General features: G+C 38.7%; 1 protein-coding gene across 1 annotated transcript in view; it reads right to left on the bottom strand.

Moving 5' to 3' along the window:
- Positions 1-22,287, bottom strand: part of UNC79 (unc-79 homolog, NALCN channel complex subunit) — a 239,203-nt gene that overhangs the window by 171,337 nt on the left and 45,579 nt on the right. Inside the window, 4 exon segments of the mRNA XM_044918006.1 lie at positions 3,497-3,626; positions 4,323-4,378; positions 11,475-11,567; positions 20,691-20,861. Coding sequence (XP_044773941.1) covers positions 3,497-3,626; positions 4,323-4,378; positions 11,475-11,567; positions 20,691-20,861 — 450 coding nt within the window.

Raw genomic sequence — 22,287 nt, forward strand, 5'->3', positions numbered from 1 at the left:
GATCTAAATTATTTACTAGTTGAGACACAGTCACCAGAAAAAGGCTAAATAATTTCTTTCTCCCCCCACAGAAGCAGAGCTTTATAGAACAACATAATGGCTATTTCCATTGCCAAGAAACTTCCTGTAATTTTTGCATCTTTAAGACTCATACTTAATGACCAAAATAACTGAAGTAGTTTTTGTTCTTGATAAATAGCAATAAGCCCAAAAGAGGCAAACACTAGATTACCAAATCCTCAGTGTTTGATCTTCATATAAGCTCTAATTATTCCTATGTTACTATGCTTAAAAAGCAACAAATAACTTATATACACATACATGTACAGGTAAACTAATGGTTAATTACTAACAATTATTAAATCTACATGGCTATAAGTGTGTTCATAATATTATTCTTTAAACTTTTCTGTATTTGAAAAATGACACAATAGAAGCTTGGGATGGAAACCTTGTATAATTATATACAATATGAACTCATTTTGTTTTAAAATATGCATCAAAAAAACTAGAGAGAAATATACCAAAATGTTAACACTGGTCATTTCTAGGTAGCAGTATTTTTTTTCCTTATTATATATTTCTATAATTTTTCTAAAAGCAAAGTTTCCTTTTAAAAAATTAATTTTACTTTTTAAAAAAGAAATAAATCACTCAGAAAGTACATAAAAATTGCTGGTCCCTAAGAAAGTATTTTATCTTTGAGTTTCCAAGCCCATAAAATTCTGTATCCATATAATTTTTATCATTAGGAATAATGTATATTTAGAGTTGGAGTGACATCTAAATACTGATGATACCCTTCAGTGCATATTTCATTGTGGCAGACACTGTAGAAAATTTCTAATGCTCCAGCTAAAGTTTAGCTAAAGAACTGAATTGACAGAAGTGATGTCATACTGTTAGAACAGGAAAATGTGGGTTTTCAATGAAGATAATCTAAGTTCAAATTCAAGCTGTGTTCCTTTATTATCTGTGTGAATTTAGGGATGTCACTCAAATTCTGTGTCCCACTCATCACCTGTAACATCAAAACAAGAAAACCTACCTCTCAAGATTTTTTTTTGAGGACTGAGAAAATGTCTATAAAACCCAATAGGATGCTTGGTCCATAACTGTGTTCAATTGGGAAAAGACTAAAATATTAAGTGAGATAGAAGCAACTAGAACAATGTCTGACAAACAGCCAGTGCTAGATAAATAGTAATACATGGACCAGAACGATTGATTTTTTCCAATGATCTCTTGTTTCCTGTACAGAATGCCATGGTCCACTAAAATGGGGGTTCCAAGAGAGTTGCTTCCCCAGGACCTTGGACGGTACCTGGCAGGTAGCAGGCACATAATGCCACAAGGTTGAAAGAATGGAAGTGGGTGGAGGTATGATCACAGGAATGGACAGAAGGATGGATGCCCGTAGACAGAGACATCTTGTTCAAGTAGGCCAAGAGAAGAAGAAAGAGTCGCTCTGATCTTAGTAGGCAGGCATAGACTGAGCTATTCTGGGGAGAGAGGTTCGGCTGGCTCTTCCCAGAGGGTACTGTCACGGGAGTAAACGGAAGCCACTGTCGGTTTGTGAGGCTTCTGGGATATTCTGAACAGACAAATCTCATTGTGTTGGTCTCTCCCTTTAAAACCTGTCTGTGGTTTCCCTTTGCTGTTAGGATAAAATCCCAACTCCTTCACAGGCCCTGCCAGGCTTTCTGCTTATCTCTAGCTGCTCTCCTCCTGTCACTCCATTGTCTGGCTACACATAACATTTTCCAGTTCTTAAATAGGATCATGCTATCTCTGGCCTCCAAGTCTGAACCCACCATGCTATTCCTTCTGCCTCAAATCTACATTTTATCCACTCATGATTCACTCTCCCTTTGACATCTAGAGTGTGCATTATCTTTCAGGTATCGGCTTACCTTTCACTCACTTGAGAACCTTCCTTGACAACTTAACCCTCCCCAAACCTGCCCACCATCAGGGGAGTTCAGAGGACCCTGCTGCATATTTCCACAGCTCTCTGTATTTGTTCTACCTTAGTACTTACTACACTATAAAATGGTTTCCTGGTCTTTTCCAGAAAACTGGAATGTATGTGCCAAGATATTAGTGATTTGGGTCTGCTTTTTTTCATTGCTTTACCACTCAGTGGCTAGAATAACACCTGGCTAATAGTAGACACTTCATAAATATTTGTTGAATAAGTGACTCAATTTCCATCTCCAAATTGCATTAAGCTCCATGGGGTCTGGTTCTGAATCGGTTCTTACATCATCAAGAAATAGTGCCTGGCTCATAAAAGAAACTCTTCAAATATTTATCAAGTAAGTAAATTTCATTTGATACCAGTTCCCAATTCATATATCATGTAAATGCTTATTTTAGGGATCTACTGAGAAGCTGAATATTTTAGTCATTTCATCTATTTTATTAATCTTCCAACTTTTTGCCTGTTTTTACAAATTATCCACTTAGCAACACTTAAGCATTCCCTACTATCCATGATTTAAAATGCCAATGATACCAATTTCCATTTTTTAAAAAGGTAATATTTACCTTCATTGTTTTAATTAACATTATTGCTACCACTAAAGCCAATATTATTTGTTCTGAATTTAGAATAAGCCCATCAAAGACCAGTAAAGCCCAAAAAACAGGTGTTAAGATCTCTAACATTTGGCTTTAGTCAGAAACATAAATCAGACATCTGAATTAAATTAAATCCCCTTTGAACCACCTCAAATCACCTTTGGAAAGACAAGTAATACCAAGAAAGGAGATTCTCAGAGCATCAGTGCAGAATCTCACAATAACTCAAATAAAAGCTAACCTTGCCAAAATATCCCCCTCGCCTATTTTCATAAAAATATATAGACAACAAAGTGGGGGGAGAGGGTAGTCAGGGGCATCAGAAACTCCGTTAGCCATAGGTTCCTTCTTTGATTTTACAATATGTAAACATAAACAACACATAGGACCTGACGCTTGTTTTTTGGTAAGTATAAGCCTTTACATTTGAATTCAATGTCTATTTCTTAGTTATTAGTTATACAAATATTCACTGATTGTTGACTCTTCCTGTCCAACTAGACAGGAAGGGTCACTTAATTTTTATTTAGCATATGAACTGGTAATGTCAAATATGCAAGTCTTCTTATCCAAGCAGAATTAGCCAGTTGGGGTTTTGCCCAATGGTGGGCAAATCTGCAGCAACACCCGCTGTTCACACGTCTGATTGAGGTTAGCCATTGTTAGAACCCCAGTCCAGGCGTAACGCGAGTGAGACTGAGACTTGGGCAATTTGCTATGGTGTCATAGAGGCTCTTGAAATCAATTTCATTCATGTAATTTATACCACCCAGTTTCAGAAAGGGTTAATGACAATATCTAAAGGCATATAAATATAATCCAGCCAGATTTTAAAAAATAATAATAAATTGGTGAGGTAAATGTGGCACAAGAGAAATAAAAATGGGGCATGACAGGGTTATTTCCTCCTTACCTGTGTACTGCAAGCCCCTGTATTCACTTATTGCCCCAGGAGGCTTTAAATTGGGCCAGTAATGGAACAACATTTGCACAGCTGGAGGTTTCACCTGTGAAGGCCCGTAGGCTATCACATACAAAAGATCCTAGAGGAAGCAGGAAGCATACTTTGACTTAGCATCATCAAATAAAGATGAAAATAGTTCATTCAACATTACCAAAGCAGTGCAAAATCCAATAGAAGGGTTGGGTGGTTCCTTCCCCACCCCCACCCCTGCCCCGGCATCTCATCATCCAGGTGTGCTTCTCAGATGAGATCATACTAAAATATCATTTTTTATTATTATTTATGGGTCCTGTAAATAAGCACCTCCCTTCCCTTCCAGGTAAAGATCAAAACTACACTGTCTTTTAACAAATTCTTCTCTACTCCAGGATAATGTTAAAGGAAGACTTTAGAATAGCATGAACCAGTCTGCCAAACACTGCATTTTTCAAATATTTCCCTAAAACCCATTTCTTAACAATCCACATCTCCTATTTGAAAGAAGACAGGTTCTCGATCAACATTTCAAATGAAATAAAATTGCCATGTAATATAGTATTTGCTAAATTCTAAGAATAAGAGCTATCCAATTACTTTTTCTGTCAGGCCACTGTGTTCTTCAAGTATCATTTCTGCTTTAAATGATAAATTAACCAGGAAGGAAACAATTCCAGGTCCTGCCACACCAAAATAAAAAGACATCAATAAATTTGACCTGTTTTAATATTGAAAATATTTTCACTCCATTATATAAATTGGGTTTGTGCCTATGAGTTAAATTTGGCCCAAAACTTACTTTCCAGACTTCTTGCTTATATTTCATGAGGCATTCCAATAATTGACAATGATACACTGTAAGGAAGAAAATATAATTTGAACACAAATTATAAACGTCAGATAAAATATCCTTTGAGATATAATAATATATTAGTAAGACTTTTTATCTAATCATTAAATTAGAAGTGACTGATTTCCGAAAGAATGAAACTGGATCACTATCTTTACCCATACATAAGAATAAACTCAAAATGGATTAAATGTGAGACCTAAAACCATAAAACTTTTAAAAGAAAACATAAGCAGTCATCTCTTGGACATGGGCCTGTGCCACACATTTATGGAAAGGTCTCCTCAGGGGAAGAAAACAAAAGCAAAAATAAACAATTGAGACCACACCAAAATAAAAAGCTTTTGCACAGTGAAGGAAACCATCAACAAAACAAAAAGACAACCTACCAAATAGGAGAAGATATTTGCAAGTAATATATCTGATAAGGAGTTAATATCCAGAATATATAAAGAATTTACACAATTCAACGCCAAAAAAACAAATAATCTGATTAAAATATGGACAGAGGACCTGAACAGACATACAAACGGCCAACAGACACATGAAAAGATGCTCAACAGCACTAATCATCAGGGAAATGCAAATCAAAACCACAATGAGATACGACCTCTTATCAGTCAGAATGGCTAGTGTCAAAAAGACAGGAAATGCAAGTGTTGTTAAGAATGTAGAGAAAGGGACACCTGGGTGGCTCAGTTGGTTAAGCGTCTGCCTTTGGCTCAGGTTGTGATCCCAGGGTCCTGGGATTGAGTCCCACTTCGGGCTCCTTGCTTAGCAGGGAGCCTGCTTCTCCCTCTGCCTGCCACTCCCCCTGCTTGTGCTCTCTCTCTGTTTTTCTCTCTGACAAATAAATGAGTAAAATCTTTAAAAAAAAAAAAAAGAACGTAGAGAAAAAGGAACACTTCTGTACTGTCGGCAAGAATGTAAATTGGTACAACCCCTGTGGAAAATAATACGGAGTTTCCTCAAAAAATTAAAAATAGAAAAATACCATATAATCCAGTAATTCCACTATGGGTATTTACCCAAAGAAAACAAAAACACTAATTCAAAAAGATATGTGTAACCCTATGTTTATTGCAACAGTATTTACAATAGCCAAAGTATGGAAGCAATCTATGTGTCCATCAATAGCTGAATGGATAAAGAAAAGGTGGTATATAATATATACAGTGGAACATTACTCAGCCATAAAAAAGAATGTAATCTCGCCATTTGTGACAACATGGATAGACCCAGAGGATATTACACTAAGTGAAATAAGTCAGACAGGGAAAGACAAATACCTTATGATTTCATTTACATGTGGAATCGAAAAAGCAAAACAAACAAACAGAAACAGACTCATAAATACAGAGAACAAACTAGTGGTTGGCAGAGGGGAGGTGGGTGGGAGGATGGGCAAAACAGGTGAAGTGTATTAAGAGGCAGAAACTTCCAGTTATAAAATAAATAAGTCACGGAGATGAAAAGTACAGCATAGAGAATATAGTCAATAATATGGTAATAATACTGTATGGTGACAGATGGCGACCACACTTATTACGGTGAGCACTGAATAATGTACAGAATTGTCAAATCACTAACTCATACACCTGAAACTAATATAATTTATGTCAACTATACTTCAATAATAAAATTTTTAATAATAAAAATTGTCAATAAAATTAAAAATTACTTATTTCCTTATAGTATTCAACATTTCAAAAATCATGTAAGCCCTGGACTTTATCAAGCTTTTTAACTAAGATCCTTCATCTTTTTAACAAAAGAAATATTAAGGACAATCCCTAGTAATAATAATTATATAATATAAACTTATATCAACGTAATCAAGAACTACACAGGAAAAAAAAATGCCTAATAGCAATATTTACTGAGTGTTCATTATGTGTCAGGTATTGTGCTAAGAGCCTTATACATATTATCTCATAACCACCATGTTGCAGTGAGGAAACTTAATTAGCTTAGTTTCCTATCTTGCTCAAGTTTGGACAGATAGCAAATGAAAGACTGATGGATTAGCACGGGAGTCTTTCATCACTCAGGCACCAAGTCCACCTCATTGAGGAATTCTTAGAAGCTACGAAACAGCAAGCTTCTTTCATTTGCCCATGTTTACTTGGGGAAAAAAGATATCTCCACCTAGTTAGACACCTGTTTTTTGTTTTTTTTTTTTTTAAGATTTTATTTATTTGACAGAGAGAGCACAAGCAGAGGGAGAGAGAAGGAGAAGCAGGCTCCTTGCTGAGCAAGGAACCTGATGCGGGACTCGATCCCAGGATACTGGGGTCATGACCTGAGCCAAAGGCAGCCGCTTAACCGACTGAGCCACCCAGGCGTCCCTAGACACCTGTTTTATATCTTCCCGAATATGTCATCCAACCCTGTCATAGCCCTGAAGCAGGTTTCACTTTAGTCACTGATGACCTCTATGTCATTCAACTCAATGGACATACTTCAGTCTGCCTTTTACTTGACCTTCAGCAGCATTCAGTGCTGCAGACTCCTGTCTCCTTTTCAAAACACTCTCTTCCTTCAACTTCATGACTAACACTCTCCCTTTACTTGTGGCAGACACTGTTGTTGCTACTCAACTGCTATCAACAATCCTTTCTTCCTTGTCCATCCCCCAAGGCACAGACTACAAAGCAAGATACTTCCTCAGACCCCCATGGAGCTAGGGATGGCCGTGTGACTCAGTTCTGGCCAGTAAGACCTAAGAGAGAATCTGCTGAGAAGGGGGGCTTCTGAAATATTTCTTCTCTGTGATAAAAGAGCCACAACAGGAGACCTTCCTCTAATTACCCTGATTGATCCTGTTACCTGTTTGTGGATGTGACTGGGTAAGAATAAAATAACCCCCACTGTGGCAGCCATCTTGCAAACCTGAGGGGAAGTCCAAGAGAAACACAATGGCGCCATCTCAGGCCCCTGATACTGTATCTGTAAGACTTCCTACTAAGTAAACAAAGTAAACAACAAATGTTCATATAGTTCAAAACTTCTGTTAGTCAGCCAAACACATCCTAACAGATACAACCTCTCTGCCTCCTTGGCAAGCTCATCCTCTTCCACTGGACCATGATCCATTGGAGTTCCTGAAAGCCTGATCATAAGCTCATTCCACTTTTCATTCTATGCTCTCTCCTAAGCAATCTCACACTCATATACAACTTCAGGTACCATCTATATGCAATTTAATAAGGCCATTGGACACTTATGTGTAGGTTCAGAGTTCAAAGTTCATCACCTCTAGCCCAGAGCTCTATACTGAGTTCCGGGCTCATAATACAACTTCCTAATCATCACTGCCTTTTTTTTTTTTTTTTTAAGGAAGCTGATTTATTTGCATTTTTGTGTTTTGGACATATAGAATTATTATTGAGATTATGCATGAGGTTTTTTCCCAATTCGATTGAGATAAAATTGACATGGAACACTGTATTAGTCCAAGGTATGTTATCTCCTCTTAAATGTCTCAGAGGCACCTCGAATACGACACCCAAAACAGATTCGTAAGCATCCCTCAGAAGCCTGGTTTTCTTCTTCCAGTGTCTCCTTTCTCAATGAATAGAACCACCACGCATTCAGTTTTGCAAGCCAAAAATTCCCCATATCTGATAAGTCACCAAATCCCATCAATTTTACTTTCTACATACTTTGCGCAGTCTCAATTGCCCCTGCCTTTTTTACATGCCCAGACAAATGGCACGGCTCCTCCTGGGTCAATCTTCATCCACTATTTGTAATCCATTCTCAACTGCAGTCAGGGTGACATACATATAACCACCCAAAGTCCTCCAGTGCCTTCCCATTAGACTCAGATAAACACCGGACTCCCAAACAGAGCCCATACATCCTGCATGTTCTGGCCCACATACGCCCCCAGTCTCACCTCCCATGAGGCAGCCCTCACTCTGAGCTCCAGCTATACCAATCTCAGTCCCACCTGCTTGCCAGGCTTCCCTCTGACACATGAGACTCTTCTACCTGAATCCCCCACCCCCTGTAGCCTTGTTAATGCTACTCATCCTTCAGTCCTCAGAGCAAAGGTTACTTGCCCAGAGAAGCCCTCTCTGACCTCTTCAATAAAAGGAAATCCCCTTTTATAGGGGCTCATTATACAAAAGTACATCTTTCCAAGAGCTCGTCACAGCTGAAACTTTACATTTGCTATTCTTTTTTTTTTTTTCCCCCAAAGAGGGAGAAAGAGGGGGGGGGAAGGGGAAGAGGGAAAGAGAGAATCTTAAACAGGCTCCATGCTCAGCAAGGAGCCGGATGAGGGGCTTGATCTCATGACCCTGAGATCATGACCTGAGCTGAAATCAAGAGTCAGACGCTTAACTGACTGAGCCACATCTGCTTTTATAATTATTTAATTCATGTCTTCTCCCACCACTACCATATAAGTTTCATGAGGCAAGGGCAGAGGTCAGTTCTGTTTTGCTAACCAGGATGTCTCCAGTGTCTGGCACAGACTAGTTATTCAGTGACTATTTATTGAATATATAAATAGTCCTCTAGAATTGGAATTTTGTTCTTAAGCCATCAGCGAGTTCTCAAGTACAGATGTTCCAGGCCACTTTCTCTTTCTCCATATGTCTGTCACACAAACCCAGATCAGAGCAGTCCCCTGACTGCCCCATGAACAGACCTGGAGAGTCCCTTTGTGTAAACTTCTTGCCCTCCCAGATTGCCCCCCCCCATTTACCCTATCAATCAAAACGTTATCCATATTTTAAGACCTATACTTTGCTCAAGGGGCACAAAGATTTCCCTGATCATTTCAATCCATAGAGTTCTCTCCCTCTGATGAATTAATACTACCTATAGTTATTTATTTTGTACTTTTCACATACTACCTTACATTGTAAATTAAAGATTTATGTGGGGGCGCCTGGGTGGCTCAGTTGGTTAAGCGACTGCCTTCGGCTCAGGTCATGATCCTAGAGTCCCGGGATCGAGTCCCGCATCGGGCTCCCTGCTCAGCGGGGGGTCTGCTTCTCCCTCTGACCCTCCCCCCTCTCATGGTCTCTGTCTCCCATTCTCTCTCTCAGATAAATAAAGAAAAAAAAAGAAAAAAAAAAAGATTTATGTGAATATGCCTAATACTTCCAAATAGACATAAGCTCCATAGCAAGCACTATGCCTTACGCTTCTGGGTGGTTTTCACAATGTCTAGCTCAGAGCCGTGAACAGTTGAACAAAGTCTGTGCACCACCCTTGATACGCCATGGACTACAAACAAGGACCAAGATGCTACTTGCTGCCTCCCCATAAAAATTCAAACAAAATGGAGCTCCACCACTGGGTCCCTGAGAGCCCCCTGGTGGGTATCACCTCACTCTTGACACTTTCCCACAACACAACACTAGTTGTGGGTCCCAAATGTCATTTATAGCATCGAAGAGCTGGCTACAAACATTCTCCATGAACAGATGAAGATACAGATTTGGAAATAACAGAAGTAATGCAGTCTGATCATAGTGGTTCCCAGCGAAACACTCAACTCCAAGAAGAAAATGGCAGATCATAGCGATTTGCATTGCTCTTTATTGAGCATTTACAATGTGCCCGTCCCTATGCGAGGCAAGCACTTGACATACACCAAACTCATCAAATGCTCATGACATTTTAAGGCACTATAGGAATAGTTATTCCCACTTCAGAAATGAGGAAACTTGATCTTAGGGAAGTTGAAAAACTTGCACAACATTAACACTAACTGGCAATTTTCTGGTGAGCTCAGACATGAACCCACAGACCTCTAACCTCAAAGCACATGATTTTAGGCCCCCTGCTTTACTGCCTCCCAACATAGAAACTAGGACCAAAGCCTCAGGAGGAGACTTCAACTTACTAGACTCCAAATGAAGGGTGTTTTGGAAATATAATATATAAGAAATATAAATGACGTTTTGAGGGTCCTCTAAGTCAGAGTGAGATAGGAGATAGAACTTCCAAAAATTATACATTTGAATTACTCATACAATGACTCAATTACTCAAGGCATTTCATATTTAAAGGGTAACACTCCAAACGAAAAAGCATTAAGATTTAAACATGAAACATTCTTTCTGGGGCGCCTGAGTGGCTCAGACTCTTGGTTTCGGCTCAGGTCATGATCTCGGGGTCGTGGGATCAAGCCCTGCCTCGGGCTCTGCGTTCAGCACAGAGTCTGCTTGAGATTCTCTCTCCCTCTCCCTCTCTCTCCTACCCTCTTACTCTCACTCTCTCTCTCAAACAAATAATCTTTTTTTAAAAAATGAAACATTTTTTCCTCACCCTGTGTCAAAAACTTAATTATTATTTATAATGTAATTAAGTAGAAGGCTGAAAACAGTGCCACCAAATTTGTTCACTTTCCAAATCAACAATAAATGAAAATTAAAACTGAGTTCACATCTTAACATGTGATGCCAACAGTCAACCCCTTTTTAGGTCAGTTTCCTAAAGTTCATATGTAATTTATACTGATGAACGGAAACGAAACCTGTCCAAATCACTACTTATTGAAGAAATACAAGTCAAAACAGTAAGATATTATTTTTTGTCTGTCTAACAGAATACAAATTTTACAGTACTGGATGACAGGTTACAATGTACTCTCATATATAATTAGTGACACTACTAAAATTTTTTCAAGTCCCTTAATTCATTAATCCCTCTTTCATAAATTTATTCTAAGGAAATAATCAGAAACATAGTAAAAAAATTATGCTCAAGGATACCTGTGTGACATTAGAGTAGCAAATTCACAAAATATTAACAGTGGTTATCTTTAGTTATTAGAATCGCAGTGATTTTTATAGTTCTAATTTAACTTATTCCTATACACTTGTACTCAAATTTCTAATCAATGTCCTAAAATTGTGTCCCCAAACATTCTAAAAATATCACTAGCCAGCAAGATTACTGCTAATAACAAAGACAAGGGGAAGTTATTTCAACTCAAAAGTCTGTCTCATAACACATCTCCTTTGGTCTATCCACCAAGAGGAGTTCTTCTCACATGAGAATTTCTAGCCTACTCACTTCCTATCTTCTTTAACAATTGTTTTTGAAATTAATCAAGCCACTGGAATTTCCACTGACCTGGGTTGGATGTGTATTGCATTGCAATCATTAGCATGGATGATGCAGACAGATTAACGTGGGCAGGAACGCCTTCTCTCCTTGAAGAACCCACTGAAACAAAACATTATTTCATTAGATACAATTAATCTATATATATAATTCTTATTTTGCATATAGTGTGAGAGCTGGGAAGATACTCTTCTTAAAAAGTCTCAACCAATTCAATGGATGTTTTGCACAAATAAAACCACAAAAATCTGGCCTAGCATTGAAATGCCACAACTATCATCATCAACGGCAAGCATTTCGTGAGAATCTACAAGAAGCAGAAACAGTGCCAGAGGTGAAGTAATGGCTTTATCAGAGATGTACTTAGATATGATCTCTGCTCCCAAGATGTTTATACCTAGGTGGAAAAGAAAGGAAAAACAAAATCTTCCACGTGCCCTAAAGGCATGTCGAAGGTTATCCCAATAAAAGTAAAAATAGGAAAACAATGAATCATGGAACACTACATCAAAAACTAATGATGACTGTACGGTGACTAACATAATAACATAATAAAATTAAATTAAATTTTAAAAAAAGTAAAAATAAAAGGTTTATTTATTTTGAACCTAACTCGAATGTGTTAACTTTTAGAGATGCAGATGAAATAACAGTCTGCTTATAATGGGGACCTTATTAATTCAGTCACACACACAAATTTCAAATCACGTTATTATAAAAAAATTATATATTAACTTAAAAATTATTTTCAACTCTCACAGATCACGAAACAGTTTTATTCAAACCTTCACATGTAAGTCATCAGCAGCATCTCCATCACCATGAGAATAACTTTTTTAGCTTTCCAGAGCTTACCATCTCCATATCCAACCGAGTTGTTTGAAAGAAAACACTTTTTGAATCTGTGAATAACACTGTCACTGAACATTTTATCCTGTACCACAAGTATTCAGTTACAAAGCAAGCTGGTTTCTTCCAAACTCATCTTACAGCTATGTATCCATGGTCTCCACATGACAACCACTTACATCCTGCTTTTAAGACATCCTTAAGTGGCTTGTTTACAGTGACATCCAACACTATATTATATTTCTTTCTCTCTCCTTTTTAGTGGCATATCAGGTAACTCCAAGTAGCATTCAAAACAAGCACCGATGGAGGTCATTCAAGATCATACTCCCAAAAAGCTGTTGTCTCCAAAGAGTACTTTATTATTCTAACCAGTAATTGAGAGAGGGTTCACATGGGAGAAGCTTTAAAATTACTCAAATATAAAATGAATTCCTTTTCTCAGGGATAATTGCAGAAGTAGGAGAAACCTCTCCTTATAGTTAGGCTTGTGTGACAAATTGTCAAGAAAGCATGAACAGAACGGTGTCCCATGAGTATGACACCCTCCATTAGCCAACTCTCAATGTCCTACACACAATGGAGAAAACCACTAATGTGGGCAACAACAAAAAAGCAGATGACCCACAAATCTGCTTTATTTTATTTTATTTTACATTAAAGTGCAGTACATGGAAATAATATCTCACCTCCATCCATAAAGAATAAGGCAACTTAAAATAAAACACATGTATGAAAGAACCATTAAAACATACATATAAGATTTGTCATATAATAACATAGGGAAAACAGAAACTTTAACATGATTCTATTCTTTTCTTCGCATGAAAGACTTTGAGCGCTACAATAGAAATAAGCAAGCAAAAAACTAAAACAGAGGTATCATTAGTTTTATTCAGGTTCCATTTACCTGAATTTGCTTTTATTAATCACTTGCAGCTGGGCTGCTTCTACCCCACACCAAGCAGGCGAGAGTCAGATAGATAAACTAGTTTGGCTGTGCAATATAAATGAGTATTAATAATTATACAAAGATATGCAGATCAGGTCAAGGCTCTTAGATGGTAAAGTTGGTCAATCAAGTGTGATTAATCAAGGAAAGAGAACTTTGAGCCAAATCCTAAAGAACAAGATGCAGTTGCTCTCAGACTTTAGCCAGGGAGCTTGTTCAAATTCAGCTTTGGGGCTCATATCTAGAATCTAACTCTGTCAGTTTGGAAGCAGAAAAGCTTTAACAAGCACATCAAGTGGTTGGGGTTTTTTTAATTTTGTTTTGTTTTTTTAATTTATTTGACACAGAGAGAGAGAGAGAGAGAGAGCAGAAGCAGGGGGGAGCGGCAGAGGGAGAAGCAGGCTGCCTCCCTGCTGAGCTGAGAGCCCCACGCAGGGCTCGATCCCAGGACCCTCGAATCATGACCTGAGCCGAAGGCAGCCGCTTAACCAAGTGAGCCACCCAGGCGCCCCACATCAAGTGGTGTTGACGCAGGTGGGCCCTGAGCCTGGTGGCAGGAGCATTACCAGAGGGGAAATAAGAAAGATATCCAGGTGTGGGAGGGAAAACTGCATGGCCCTTTGCCCTTTGTTTAAGGGGGGGGGGGGGGTGGGGAAGGAAAGTCTTGTCTCTGATATACTGGAGGAAAAATAATTACATATATTTAAATAATTATATATATATATATATATATACAGTCCTCTTGGGACAAGGGTTTTCACCTTTGTTGAAATTCATCTGAAACTTTTTAATAATAAATGTTTCTAAAAAAAAAATAAAAACTATAAAGGGAGCCTGAGAATCCCTGTGCCTGGAGGCCTTTAAAAATGGGAGAGATGCCCAAAATGTCTCGATGATTTAGGTGAGGTCTATTTGGAGAAGAGCCCAAATGGCTCAGTGACCTTTGGCTGTCCCTTTTACCCCTACAAATCCATGCTCTCCCTCAAGTGTGGTCAACCACACAGCCAAAAGCATTCCCCTGGCTCAAGCCCTAGGAAACTGGCTCCAGCACCTCTATAAACAGACAGTGCCTTGCAGTTGCTTAGCCTTCTAACAGACTGAATAAAATCACCACAGTCCTAATTAATAAACGTGCATAGGCACACATCATTTATTGAATCTTGGTAAAAAGGCATGCATGATGTAAACAGATGTGGAGCTTGTCCCCATGAGGGCATATAAAGCCAAAGCTACATACAATGGAAGGAAGAAGAGAATTAATCAAAATAAGAAAATCTCACACTTAATATTGTGCTCAGGAAATACAATTACGAGTTTTAAGACCTACTTCCTGATTCTCCCGACACCACCAGAATAAGCATTACCAGCATCCCTTTCCTCTATCTGTTCCTGCATTTTATAGTTCCTAATGCACTATCATGTATAGCTCTTATATGATTCTCACCAAAAGAAATAAATAAGTAGGGGTGCCTGGGTGACTCAATTACATGTCCAACTCCTGATTTCACTCAGGTCATGATCTCAGGGTTATGAGATCCAGCCCGTGACGGGCTCCATGCTGGGTGTGGAGCTGCTTAAGATTCTCTCTCTCCCTCCCTCTCCCTTCCCCCCACCCCACCACTGCTTGTACTGTCTCTCTCTCAAATAAATAAATAAATAAAACTTAAATAAATAAATATATGGGGAAAGCCATTTTATAAAGAGGAATCAGACTATCTGCATGAGAGCACCAACTTAATTATTAGGACTACAGCCCAAGTCACTTGACTTCATAGGCAATGCTCTAGTGACTTATTCATTCAAAATTCATTTAAAAATTCAAAGAGTATTTTTTCCATACCTCCTACGTACCAGGCATTGTGTCTAGAGACAGCCATAAACAAGACAGGTAAGCGTTTGTCCTTATGGAGCTTAAATGCTCAAGCTATGCCATCCAATATGGTAGCCACTAGCCACATGTGGCTATTTAAATTTAAGTGAATTAAAGTTCAGTTAAATTACAAAGTCAGTTCTTCAGTCTCATTAGATACATTTCAAGTGCTCAGGTGCCCTGTGTGGCTAGTGTATTAGACAGCACAGAAATTTATAAAACATTTCCATCATTGCAGAAAGTTCTATGGACAATGCCGTTCTAGAGGAACAGGCAAACAACCGTGAAGAAATACAAAGCATGGCAAAGGGATAGGTAGAAAGTGATGGAAGGTCCTGTTTTAGCTTGAGGGTAAGGAAGGGCATCTCGAAAGATAAGACATTTGAGCTGAGACCTAAAGAGAGTGAGGAAGGATGATAGGACCATTTGGGAGAAGGCCTACTGAGACAGAGGAAAATCCTCGTGTCTTTACGGAATTGCAGAATGGCCAATGCAGACTGCACGGAGTGAACACTGAAGAGGCAGTAATGAAGTAATAAGGTCACAGCAGTGGCCAGAGCACAGAGGGCCTTGGGGGCTAGGGAAGGATGTTGAATTTGATTGGTCAGAGTGACGGAATGTGATGAAGGAAGTGATGTGGTCTGGTTTACATGTTCGGAGCTTAGCTCTGGCTGTTGGGTGGAGAACAACTGTAGGGTTGTTAAGAGTAGAAGCATGGAGACCAGTTCAGAACTACTGGACAGGTCTGGGTGAGAGGTGGTGGTAAGGAGTAGTCTGAATTGGAATATATTTAAGTAAACCCTACTACCCTTATACTTTTGTAAGGGGTAAAGGTAAGAGAGTCATCTGGGAAGAAGAAACACATTCTGGTGCCATACAACAAAACCATTTCCTCTGCTTTGCCAGATTGCGCTGCCCACATTAGCAAGTGTTTTGTTGGTGTAAGCAGAGGTATTTGTGTTCCATGAGAAAGGGTTTGAGCACAAGATACCTGTGCCTTCAGAAGGGCATATCAGTTCAACATAATGGGAAGACTGAGACACCATGACCCGAAAGTCAGTGCAGCATTAAAAGATGTGCAGACTGCTAGATAAATGAAAATCACAGAGATAAGATGGCCCATCAACAACGCAGAGATGGGGGCAACCTGGCTGGCTCACTTGGCAGAGCATGCAACTCTTGATCTCCGGGTTATAAGTTCGAGACCCACGATGGGTGAACAGATTAGTTTAAAAGAAAATGCAGAGGTGTTCTGTCAGATTCTATGAGATCAAAGCCTATTATAGCCATTATTGTTTATTATACAACAAACTCTAGGGGAAAAAAATCCCAAGCCCCAGAGGCTGGCCCCTTTTCTCCAGCAATATTTAAGACAATAAAACTTCAGGACAACATGTGAATATGAGCAGAATATTGGAATTAGTTGCAGTGGGATTTGACACGTCTGTCATATGTCTACGGGTTTGGTCTGTTATACATTTGTCTAACATGATACAATATCCAAAAGCCATTCCTGTATGTTATCTCATGGTCTTCACAACAAACATGGGGTGTAGGCAAGGGAGATCATGATTATTCACAATTCTACAGCTAAGGAAACTGAAGTTTGATGAGGTTAAGAGAGCTGCCAGGAATCGAAGGACTAAACAATTCAGCTCTTCTATTTCTATTCCAAAACATTTCCATTGATACAATAAAGTTCTTACAGTATAATACGACCTACTTTATAAAAAGGATCATTATCTAATAAAACAGGTTTCATATACAGAAGACTATTAAAATGTCATCAATACGTTGTGTTGGGTTCTGTCTTTTTTCCTATATATTTATTAGTTTTTGGAGGATCATAGAGACATCACACGCATCCTCTATTGTAGTAGTAGTAGAACAAAAATGATACAGGGCTAGTGGTCTAGAACCAGATATTCAATTAAACCACAGGATTGCTTTGAAGTCCAGTGCAAAGATCTGAATGAACCTTTATTTTTCCTAAGGGCAAGTGACTTTTTGAGGAAATTTAAGTTGCATGAGACTGCACAGTCTAGGCTACCAAGATACACTAGAAGGGTCTTTTACTGATACCATTGCTCACTGATATCACTGAAATAATATAGCCTACATCAATTAATGTTAATTTGGGATCAGCTTTTCTCTTCTCTGCCAAAATCCCTATCATCTGCCCAACATCCATATTTTAATTTGGTCCACAAATCACAAATCCCTTATGGGAAAAAAAGAGGTTTCCATGGTGAAATGCTAATGATCTTTTCAATTCTTAGTAATCCTTTCATATATGTATTTTTTTTATATAAACAAAGCCTATTGCACACACGTGGAATACAAAGAAGTATATCTTTACGGAAGGAGTTAAAAAGCAAAGGTTATGTCAAAGGAAATTTTGATAATAAATTCCAGTTTTCTCTGCAGCACCTCAAAAGGAGTTATTTAAAATAAAGGTATGGTACTTGGTTTATTGACAACAATGATGGGACAGGTGTTAAGTGATAAACATGCAGAGCCCTTACAATGACAGAGCTGGGATGCTTCATTTGATCCACTTCAGAGCTCAGAGCTTCATATTCTAGGTTCTTAATGATACAAACATTTAACACCTGAAAAACTGTCCACATTTTACATTTGACCTTGTGAACACCACACCAAGGAGAGAAAAGCCTTCTAGTCTTGACGACTTTTGTCAAGTACTCGGAAAAAGCAACCTCCTTCATCCTAACCTCTCAGTCCTGAAATAAAAACATCCTGGAAGAAGTTAAATGCTCCCCTCTCTCTCGTTTGGGTCAGAATTTCTAGACACTGAAGCAACTTCCAAAGACAGAAACAACATGGATGCAGGCAACAGACACATTCTCACGTCTGTTCGTTTTCACGTGATTAATCTGGAACCCACTCCCCTCTCTCTTTTGGGTCTGTGTCTTTGCAAAAAAGCAAATACAAAAGAAACACCTGAATCATTTAATAGAATGTGCCTTTAAAGGGTATTACTACCATTTACTTTCAGAGATTTAAAGGTGACAAAAACTGGCTACTCCCCAACCCACGGGCATGATGACAAGAAGCGGAAGTCGGGAGTAAGAAACTGAAACCAGGGCGCCTGGGTGGTTCAGTTGGTTAAGCAACTGCCTTCGGCTCAGACCAGGATCCTGGAGTCCCGGGATCAAGTCCTGCATCGGGCTCCCTGCTCGGTGGGGAGTCTGCTTCTCCCTCTGACCCTCCCCCCTCTTGTGCTCTCTCTCTCTCTTTCTCAAATAAATAAAATCTTAAAAAAACAAAAAAGAAACTGAAACCAGAGCGACAAGATAAATGAACTAGATCAACAACTGGGTTAGAGGAAGATATGTGCCTCTTACATAAAATAAGATTGATGTTTTTTCACCTAGAATTAGTAAGCCAGAAATAATCTTCGAGATGGAACATGCTTTCCAAACCCCCCTTTACAGCTGACAAAACAACGGAGTCCCAGAGATATAAACAGTTTGTTCATAATTTAAATGAGCACCAAGTCACTCTACTAATTAAGTATTAAAATTCACACAAATGTTGTAATAAGGATTCTAATGTGACTATAAGGCATGTTTTGGGGGTCCGTGCTTCTAATTAAGTAGAAATTAATGAGGATTAAGGATGAAGAAACAGGGGCGCCTAGGTGGCTCAGTCGTTAAGCGTCTGCCTTTGGCTCGGGTCGTGATCTCAGGGTCCTGGGATCAAGCCCCGCATTGGGCTCCCTGCTCCACAGGAAGCCTGCTTCTCCCTCTCCCACTCCCCCTGCCTGTGTTCCCTCTCCCGCTTTGTCTCTTTCTGTCAAAAAATAAATTAAAAATACTAAAAAAAAAAAGAATTTAGAAACAACTAACCAGCTATCACAATGCTTGATCAGTGTGAGGCATACTGCAGGGGCCTGATATATTCAACGCCTCTCCCTAAACTATTAACTTATTCCTAAGAAGGAGGGTACAGTGAATTAGATTTATGATGACAAAGATGCACCTCACCTGTAATTCTTTAATGAATCATGGAACTCTACATCAAAAACTAATGATGTACTATATGGTGACTAACGTAATTAAATAAATGAATGAATGAATGAATGAATGAATAAATAAATAAATAAATAAAAACAAGGATTCCTATGCCTAGATTTAACAGTGAACACAACTATACAATTCTGAGATCCATATCCATAAACAAAGTGCTTGTCAGGTTACACAGAACAAAAAAAGAGAGAATGATCAAATATTCTATTACTTGAACCATATAATCAGTCTGCTAATTCTTTTGAATCGCTATATAATTTAGGTAGCAGTCAGACTCTTTGCTGAAAAGACATGAAAATTACAATTCCAGAGCTAAAATTAAGCTTAACTGTAAAGCAAGTAATGGAGCTTAAAGGTACATATGTTTACCAATTATTATTCCATAGCAACAAGCGACAACTTAAATAAGATCAGAAGGACATAAAATTAAAATGGTGAGAAATGATCACTAGGAATGGAATGTGACCAATAAAGGTGTTTAAAGGGAACAAGAGTTGAGGAAAGAGAGACGTAAACTAACACTTGGTCAACACCTGGTGCTGTGCTCCGGGTGAATCAGCTCAGGTCTCCCAACCACCCAGGCAGCTAGGATTATTATTCTCATTTTACAGGGAAAAAACAGAACTGTTGGGTAACTTGCCTAGGGCCACACAGCTGGTTTGGTAGCAGAGCTGTTGATGTGAATCTAGATCTGTTTGACTCCTAAATCCACCATCTTTTCGGGTTACCCACTGAAACATAGAGGGATTCATAATCGATTTCTTTAAAAAATACTTTAGAAGGATTTTGGTCACAAAGACCACGATCCAACCTGTTTTTTCTCTTTGCTCATGTCCAGAAAGCCTGTAAGACTTAAGTCTATAAAAGTGAAACAGAATTCAAATCAGCTTGACATTTATAACAAAACCCTAGTACACGGGTTGCAAGCCTTCGCTTCTTTCAAAGTGTTTTCATAAATTTTGACTCACTTCATCATCACAACATCCCTGTGAGGGGAAGCTAATGCCGGCATCATTCCACAGATGAGGTGTCACCCATGTGAGATGCCTGACACCACACAGCTCATTTATGGATGGAGCAGAACTGAAACTGGGATCTGTATATCCTCACTCAGTTTGTTCCTCTTCCTATCACACTTCTCTGCCTTCAGATGCAAAAGATGAGAATTTCTATACTTGAGGCAACACTCTCTCTATCTTTTTTTCTTAAGTGACAAAAAATCCCATAATTTCGATGTAGGTAACAGAGACTGTGCCTTGATATGTTTTCTTCCTCTTCTGTAAGACCAAATAATGCAAATAAAACAATTCCAAGGTATAATCATCATTCATTTCTTTGATTCTCACCATAATAATCATGCTGAAATGACAATTTAAATCATAGCACCTGGATACCAGCAAGTGATTCCATTATAATCTTGAAAATCTACAGCCTAAAACAGCAAAAGCAATTTCCATTCGTACAATGCATTAAAAGAATCTAGTATTAGGTAAGACTGAACTTACATATAGCCATTGGTAGAAAAGATGTGCTAAGATATTCAATAATATCCTTGTGCAGAAATGGAGGAAAGGTAGCCAATGTTGATATCATCGTGTAGGGCAAAGTACTCAGAATATCATCATTGAGAAAGGGTAACAAACATGTAGTTGTATAAAATATCGACTGTCCAAGATCTACAAAACAAAAATGAGTAATCAGTCACTGAATATTTTGCCACTTAACAAAATATGCTAATTCTACATTTTAAGAACTTACGAACTGGCTTAAATTATAACCAACTATTGCTCCCTTCCTATTAAGACCTCTGAAACACAATGCTCTGTAAAGTACATACACAGGGTTTGTTCAATAAATGGCTGATGAATGACTGCATTAAGAAAGATAAATACCTATTTCATGAGCTTTTCCTCACCCCTTTATCAATCTTCAGTAATACTTGGTATTCATATTATTCCTGGCTTTCAAAAACTAAAGGCACTTTCCATGTGATCATGAATCCTGAAATATCCTCTAGCATTCTTACCTCCATTACATTTTACACAAGATAACTGTGGCACAAAGCCATTAAATTTTTTCCCACTGGAAGTTTTAGAAAAGTCGAGGGCAAGACTGGAAATGAAACCAGGCTATCTCTGCTCCATCAACCAAAACACAATCTTCCTATATCTGGAGTCTTGGGCAATGAGGTAACGTGTGTCTTCCAGCATAGCAGCCGAAAGGAAGCTGTAAATGACGCTCTGTGACCCTGTGCATTTTGTTACGAATTATCACGGGAGGATGTGCCACCTAATGATAATCTTCCCACCAACACTTTTAAATGGGGATAAGAACAGTACCTACCTCACTTCTAGAAGGACTGTTAGGAGGCTTAAATGAGATTAATATAGAGTGCTTTAACACAGCACCTAATGTGTGCTTCACAAATATTAGCCATTATTATTAATATGAATAATGTTACTATTATTACCTGCACAAGGAGTAAAAATAGAGGACATTCACCCAAAAAAAAAAAAAAAAAAGCATAACTAGTTAGCTTTAGAATGCATGTATACCAAATCCCATTGTACTGAATATATCATTTGATATTTCTGGACCTCCCAGTAGATAGGTTATCGGTCAAGACTTGGCAATGAAGACTTTGATCACCTTCCTATCCATTCTAAAAGAAAATTACTAGATTTGTTGGTTTTGCGGCAGCTTTACCTTCTTCGTGCAATTCTGATGCCTGATGTTATTTCTGATTAGAATTAATATGCCATCTCAACAAGCACATCGACTGACAACAGACAGGATGAGGCCACAGGGCACCCTGGGGAGTGAGGGTCAGTCAACCTTGGGCTCAAGTTGATGAGACGTAAAATTCACAGGTGTTTTACCAAGAATGAACTGAGGCTGTGCATCAAAGACACCTCAGCTGCACCGCAGTCTCATTACAGAACATTAGTGCTGAAAGGGGCCTGAGAGCCAACCTGGAATGTTTTTCAAATGAAGAAACCAAGGCCCGGAGAAGAAAAGTGATTGCCCAAGATCACCTGACAGGTGGTACCTGAACTGTGACAAGAATGCAGCTCTCGCCAGTGCCCCGCACTGCCCCCCCCC

Source organism: Neomonachus schauinslandi, chromosome 9 (genome assembly GCF_002201575.2).
Source record: "Neomonachus schauinslandi chromosome 9, ASM220157v2, whole genome shotgun sequence".
NCBI classification, from domain to species: domain Eukaryota; kingdom Metazoa; phylum Chordata; class Mammalia; order Carnivora; family Phocidae; genus Neomonachus; species Neomonachus schauinslandi.